The sequence below is a fragment of the Thamnophis sirtalis genome, unplaced genomic scaffold (genome assembly GCF_051295495.1).
Source record: "Thamnophis sirtalis isolate CommonGarterSnake01/CBP01778 unplaced genomic scaffold, rThaSir2_p1.2 scaffold_12, whole genome shotgun sequence".
Taxonomy (NCBI): domain Eukaryota; kingdom Metazoa; phylum Chordata; class Lepidosauria; order Squamata; family Natricidae; genus Thamnophis; species Thamnophis sirtalis.
In genome coordinates, this window is record NW_028261392.1 from 48,096,466 (window position 1) to 48,103,153 (window position 6,688).

A 6,688-nucleotide genomic window follows, 5' to 3' on the forward strand; every position below is an offset into this window, starting at 1 on the left:
TTGATCCAACAAAATTCTAATAATTGAAATGCATGAAATAAGCAATTATCCAACAATCATACTATGGGTCCAGGACTGTTAGAATAGAATAATTTTCAGGGCCTTTTCAAACCATCTCACTTTTATGTCACTCTACATAACATAGCACCAAGACATTATCCAACCAATCATCTAGGCCAGTGGTTCCCAAACTTGGCAACTTTAAGACTTGTGGACTTCAACTCCCAGAATTCTTCAGCTAGCTCTTCTGGCTGGAGAACTCTGGGAGTTGAAGTCCATAAGTCTTAAAGTTGCCAAGTTTGGGAAACACTGATCTAGGCTGTTAGGATGGGGCCGTATCCCACAGCCACAGCCCAAGAACAACATAGTGACTAAATTAGTAGATCAGCAAAATACTGTTGGCATAATATACTTAGACTTCAAAAAGGCATTTGATAAAAGTAGACCAAACCTACTTCTTGGTAAGCTAGAAAAAAGTGGGATAGATAGTATCACCACCAGATGAATTTGTAACTGGCTGACAAACTGTATTCAATGAGTAGTCCTTAATGAGTCTACATCTACATGAGCTTACCAAATTTGTGGATGATACTAAGCTAGCAGGAACAGTTAAGACCCTAGATTGGGTGTCGGCAACCAATGGGTCCAGGGCCGCATGTGGCTCTTTGATCCCTCTCCTGCAGCTCCCTGCCGACCTGGTGGTGTGACCTGCTCTCTGCCCTGAGACACTAGCCCGACCCTGTTGTGCGACTTGCTCTCCACCCCGAGAAGACGTGAGCCTTTTTGCAGAGCCACGTGGCTGAAGTGCACCTAGCATTTTCTCTGCACATTTTCTCTGGCTGCTTTTTGCGATTCCAGCCGCAGATCCCTTGGTATTGGCTCAGAAATGAGGGGAACAGGAAGGAGCAGCCGCCACCTCTGGATGCAGGGAAGGAAGAGCTCCAGCTCTCCTGCACAGAGTGGCTGGCTACTCACCTGAGCACGCAGGGGCGGCAGCGGGAGGAGTTGTCGCTGCCACCACTGTGATCCCAGCCCAGGAGGGTATCCCGCTTGTGTGCGGGTGTGAGAGAGATGAGAGAGAGAAAAGGGGAGAAAAAGAAATGAGAGGGAGAGAAAGAGGGGGGAAAGAGAAACACAGAAAGAAAAGGGGAGGGGGAGGGATAAGGAAATAAGAGAAAGCTGGAGGAAGAGAAAGGGGGAAAAGAGGCAAACAAATGAGAGAAGGGGAGAAAAGAAAAAGAAAGGAAGGAGAGGAAAAAGAAAAGCAAATGAGAGGGAGAGAAAAGAAATGAGAAAAGGAAAGAAAAAAAGAATGAGAAAAGTATGGAGGGAGAGAATTAGAGGAAAAAGAAACAAATTAGAGAGAAAGGAGAAAGAAATGAGAGAGAATGAGAGGGGAAAGAGAAAGAAACAAATGAGAGAGAAGGCAGAGAAAGGAAGAAAGAAAGAAAAACAAATGAGAGTGAGGGGGGAGAAGGAGAGAGACCCATTTCCCACAGAAAACACCGGAAGCCACAAAACCTGGGTAGGTGTGGCTGGGGGTGGAGGTTATGTGACTGGGTGGGAGTGACGTTGAGTTGGCCATGCCCACCCAGGTTTTGTGGCTCCAAGTGTTTTCTGTGGGAAACGGGTTCAAATGGCTCTGAGTGTTGCAGAGCCCTGCCATAGATGATAGGCTCAAGATCCAGATGGATCTTGACAGACTTGAACACCGGGCCCTACCTAACAAAATGCAATTCAATGTAGAAAAAAGTAAAGTTTTACACTTAGGCAAGAAAAATCAAAAGTACACATATAAACTGGGTGAATCAAGGCAGTAACTGAGTAACTGAGGGGGATCTTGGAGGCTTAGTGGACAACCAATTAAATATGAGTCAGCAGTGTGTGGCAGCAGCCACAATAGTCAATGCAATCCTAACTTGCATTAAAAGAGGGATACAAACAAGATCAAATGAGAATACTGCATCCAGTTTTGGTCACCACAATATAAAAAAGATGTGAGACCAGTCACCTTAGGGCTGCTCAGCCCCTTAATTGGGCCCTGCGGATCAGCTGAGCTGCTCCGGCCACTTCTTCCAGTAAGTGTGGCCACCTTTGTGGCCAATTGTGACTGCAAAAGAAGCCGGATGCCAAGCAATGCATCCCACATGCCTTGCGTCCCCCTAACAGTGAGAGTCACAGCAGACAATTCCATCCACGGAACAGGTGCCTCGTGGGTTCTGCTCAGGTCCCTCCTCCAGCAAATGTGGCCAGGCAGGAAAAGGAGTACAGGCAGAAAAACCTCCCTTGCAATTTTCCTGCCTATCGCCAAAAAGCCTCCCCACCCACCCCAAGCCTTCAGCGTAACCCAGGATTGTAATGCTAAAGGCTTGGCAGGAAAATTGCGAGGGGGATTTTCCTGCATGTATTCCCGAACCCTCCCTGCTGCTTGGTTTGGGGAGGACAGCTGCACAACTCACTTGTAAAAAAGATTCCATCACAAGCTTTCAGCATTGCAATCCTGGGATACCCACAGCTTCCCCTTTGGCAGGGTAGGGGGGCAATCGGAGGACCCCTGTTGGCCCTCACTTGCTTTTGCTTTGCCAGGGCGGCAGGTGCTAGAAGGATGCCGTCCTTGGCTGGGCAGTCCCGAGCATTGTCTTGAAGCCTCCCCGCCGCTTGGTTTGGGGCGGACGGCTGCACTCGAGTTGCAAACAACCCAGGGATTTGGCTGGCCTTTATGTGGCCAGTATGCTTGCAAGATCCCTGATTTCTGAGGCTGGCGAGGCTTAGTGTTTGGGCTCTGGCACACTCTTCTCCTCCTGGGTGGTGGCAGCATATGCACGGTGCTTCCAGCTCAGCGAGTGTGGCCTACTGATCTCAGCTGGCAGTGGCTGTGAACCGATCCTGGCCACCAATGGCCAAGAACTGGTCATGTTGATCCCGCTTCATGGCTGGGCAGACGGAGCCCACACTGGCCGTTGCTTCACATTGTTTCTCTCTCTCTCTGTCTCTCTCTCACACACAGAGACATTTGATTGCTTGAAAGGGACAGGCTGCACTTTGCTTCTACTGTAAGACTCCCCCCAAGCTTTCAGCATATCCCAGGATTGCAACATTGAAGGCTCGGCAGAAAAATGGGTGGGCATGATGTTTCACAAAGCTCCTCAAACCATGGCTGCTGGCTCCCTCGCTTTATGCTTTTTATACACATGCCGACAAACCCACCCTGCCTGGGGCTGCCATTTTTCCTTCCCAAGACTCCATTTCTGTGGAAAGAAGAGCGCTGGGGCGGCACTGGACTTTCCCTTGCCCTTTGCTCCTGAAAGCCTGCGGGCCACTTCTCTGGTTGAGCTCCATCAGAGCTTGGTTCTGGGAGAGACCCTTGGAGAGCTGAAAGGGGGATGAGGGCAAGGGGCAAGGCAAAGCTGATCTTTGCCTTCTCTCCCAAAAGCACTCCTCAGGGACAGCCACTCTTGCAGCAGGAGACGGGCCCCACGTACTTCAGACCTCAAGCTGGCCTTCCGAAAGGTACTGCAGCAGCAGCTATCCACAAAATTTTAGCATTATTTCATCACGACCCAGTACGGTATTAAAAGTTAACATTTCTGAAATGTTATTGTAGCTACAGAGGAAAGGACAATGTGCAGGAAAATCTCCCCACCCCCATCTACAGATCCTTTCAAAGAGGAGCCCTGCGCACACACACATCAAAAAATGGTCCCTCCATGGCTTCAGAGTCTCCAGTCTTGAAATCCTACGCAGGAAAGAGGGAGGTTTGTTCTGAAGCTGCAGAGTGTTGCACAAGACCTCAGAAGCTATGGCAACATTTCTGAAATGTTAACTTTTATCACCATACTGGGCCACATGGGTCAGGATGAAATAACGGTAAAAAAATTGTGAATAGCTGCTGCTACAGTACCCTTCAGAAGGCCAGCATGAGGCACAAGGTGCGGGGGAGGATCATGGTTTGGCCTCCTGCTGCTTTTGTGGCAGCAATTGATGGCAAAAGCAGCCATGCTTGCTGGAGGCAGCGGCCAGAGCACACTCACAAGGCAGCTGTTCCGTGGATGGAATTGCCTGCTGTCAGTGTCACTGTTAGCTAAGGAGGGTATGAGGTGTGTGGAGACTGTCACTTGGCCTCCAGCTTCTTTTGTGGCCCCAATTGTGTGCAAAACTGGTTGCGCTTGCTGGAGGCAGCAGCCTGAGCAGCACCCACGAATCAGCTGTTTCGTGAATGGTGGGATGGCCTGCTGCAACCCTTCGGGAAATTAGCAGAAGGAGCCACTCACCCCACCCCTCCTCATACTGGTACATTTGGGGGGGGGGGAATAATATACCCACCCACCCCCAAAAAGAAGCCCTAGCTGGTTTTTCGGGGGTCAAAAGAAAATAAGAATAAGATCCAGTCTTATTTTGGGGGAAATACAGTATCAGTCTATCTGTCGATGCTTTCCTGCCCAGCTTTACGTGTCATGTGAATCCAACTACTTGGGCTGGAGAGGGGGAGTGGAGGCTGGCAGGCAAAGCCAAGCGTTAGACATCCATGCAAAATAAGGCAACTCCAACTTGGATCCTGTTGGGGAGACTTCCCACTCTTGCCTCTCCCTCACTCCCTCCCTCCCTCCACAGGGGCCTGGATGGCCTGAGCACAGATCCCTTCTTCAAGGTGACCAGGAAGCAAACAACCATGACTGGGAGGTGGCAGTGCAAAGCACCACCTCTGGCCAGCAAGAGCGGAGCAGGCAGGGCATGCACCTTCCCTGCCACTGTGGTATTTGGAGGTGCACTCGGTGGAGTTTGCAAGCGGGCCTGGTGGGGCCGCTTAGCGGGGAGGGAGACCACCCCGGCCCATTTGGCACACTTCAGCATGGAGTGAGAATGCAGAAATCAGATGAAATCCGTGCCTCTCGGCATTCAGCTCTCAAAGGCTCCTTTGGGGTAACTGGGAGGGGAGGGCGAGGGGCATGGCCAGCCAGTGATAAGATCACTCAACAGGGAGCTGCAGCGGAGGGACGAAAGAGCCTGCAGCTTGGCGACACCCACCCTATGGCATAGTCTGCTGGGACGAAGGCGCACGTACCCACAGAGAGGGCTCTGCGTGCCACCTCTGGCACCCATACCATAGGTTCGTCACCAGGGGCCTAGGGTGCTGTTTTTAATAGAAAATGGCAGACTTACATCTACTTGAATTCTACTTGTTACCTCTTCAATCTAATTGCATTCATAATTATTAACATGTAATTTTAACAAATATCATCTGAGTTTAACTGAAATATTGCTAAGTATCTGTTAATACTTCTCTTAACTGGTTTAAAGAGTTAGCACCCACCCTTCTCCTAGAAGAATGAAATACTCTAGGAAATATTAAAAAGGCAGAATATTATACCTCTCTGGATGAAAAAAGGAGACACGTCCTCTTGGAAAGCAGCTTTTAATAGCCCCAGAAAGACTAGGCTATCCTATGAACAAGCAAAACGCTTGGCCAGCTTATCTACAACACAAAACACCTTCACCCTCAGGACCACATGGCACCTGGGAACATTACATCACCCAGCAAGATTCAACCAAGCCTGGGACTCAAGAAAACCTACAAAGTTACCCCTGCATGGCCCCATGGGAATCTGACAACCAATCAGAATACATTTCTTTCACAGGAACAGGAAGCAAGTTCAAAGCCCAAGGGAGGGTATAAATATTCTTTCTCTCTCTCTCTCTCTCTCTCCCTCCCTCCCTCCCTCCCTCCCTCCCTCTCTCTCCCTCCCTCTCTCTCCCATGTGCTGGATTGTCCAGGACCTCAAACCATGTGGTCCTGTCCATCATTAAACCATCTTTCCAAACAGCCTCCACGTTTCTAGTGTCTTTCTTCCCACTTGGAACTGAATCAGATGGACATTTCTTCCAACACTGGAAAACACTGTTACATGCTCACAGTAGCACAATAACCATTATTTGTTGCAGACGTACAGTATTTCAACTAAATTCACTATACAATATTAAAACACCTTCCCGTTAAGGATATTGTGTAAATATTGATTTTTCACCTCGAAAGCTTCTGAGTGCACCGGGCAGGATGTAAGGTAAGAATCATTTCCCTCTAATTTGGAAAACCAAGTTAACACCAGCAGTACATAAATTGTGAAAGATAGATGCGGGCTGGGAAAAGCTCCACTGCTTTTATAAGTATAATGTAGTACCAGCCTATCACAACTCTGCCCGCGAATAGGACAGGGGTAATTGTTTCATAAACTCCGCTTGTTCTTTCACATGGTGCGAAGACTGAAATATCTTTTGGAAACAAGTGCTTCACACACCAATGCCTCCTAAGGGCCAGGACGGCGTTACAACGAATCGTAATTTAAGAAAACTCACCCTACTCTATTGTGTTGCACTTCTCTGAGAGAGCGCCTTAAAAGCCAAAGGCACCTTGTAGAAAACATTGGCTTCCAGCCGCCGCCGCCATCGCACGCTCGAGAAGACAACACGGACAAAAAACTACAAATCCCGTGAAGCGTTGGGAAGAGATCACTACTTGAAGGAAAAGCGAAAGCCATTTGTGATCTCCGGGCAGAACCCCTACGCGAATCCCTCATGAATACTGGGAGTTGTAGTTCCAAGCTACTCCCATGGTCCTGGTTTATGGGAGTAAAGGCAAACCCCGGATGCAGAGAAAAGCTTCTAGTGATTGGCTGAGCCCAGGGAGTCATGG

The 6,688-nt window shown here is 49.0% G+C and overlaps 1 protein-coding gene across 3 annotated transcripts in view; it reads right to left on the bottom strand.

Moving 5' to 3' along the window:
- The window catches only part of CTPS2 (CTP synthase 2), a 110,459-nt gene extending 103,911 nt beyond the window's left edge, over window positions 1-6,548 (bottom strand). For all 3 annotated transcript variants that reach the window (XM_087726284.1, XM_087726282.1, XM_087726283.1), the window contains exon 1: window positions 6,352-6,548. In XM_087726284.1, coding sequence (XP_087582410.1) covers window positions 6,352-6,533 — 182 coding nt within the window. In that variant the 5' untranslated portion in view covers window positions 6,534-6,548. The remainder of the gene's footprint in view (window positions 1-6,351) is intronic.
- Window positions 6,549-6,688: the final 140 nt, after the last annotated feature.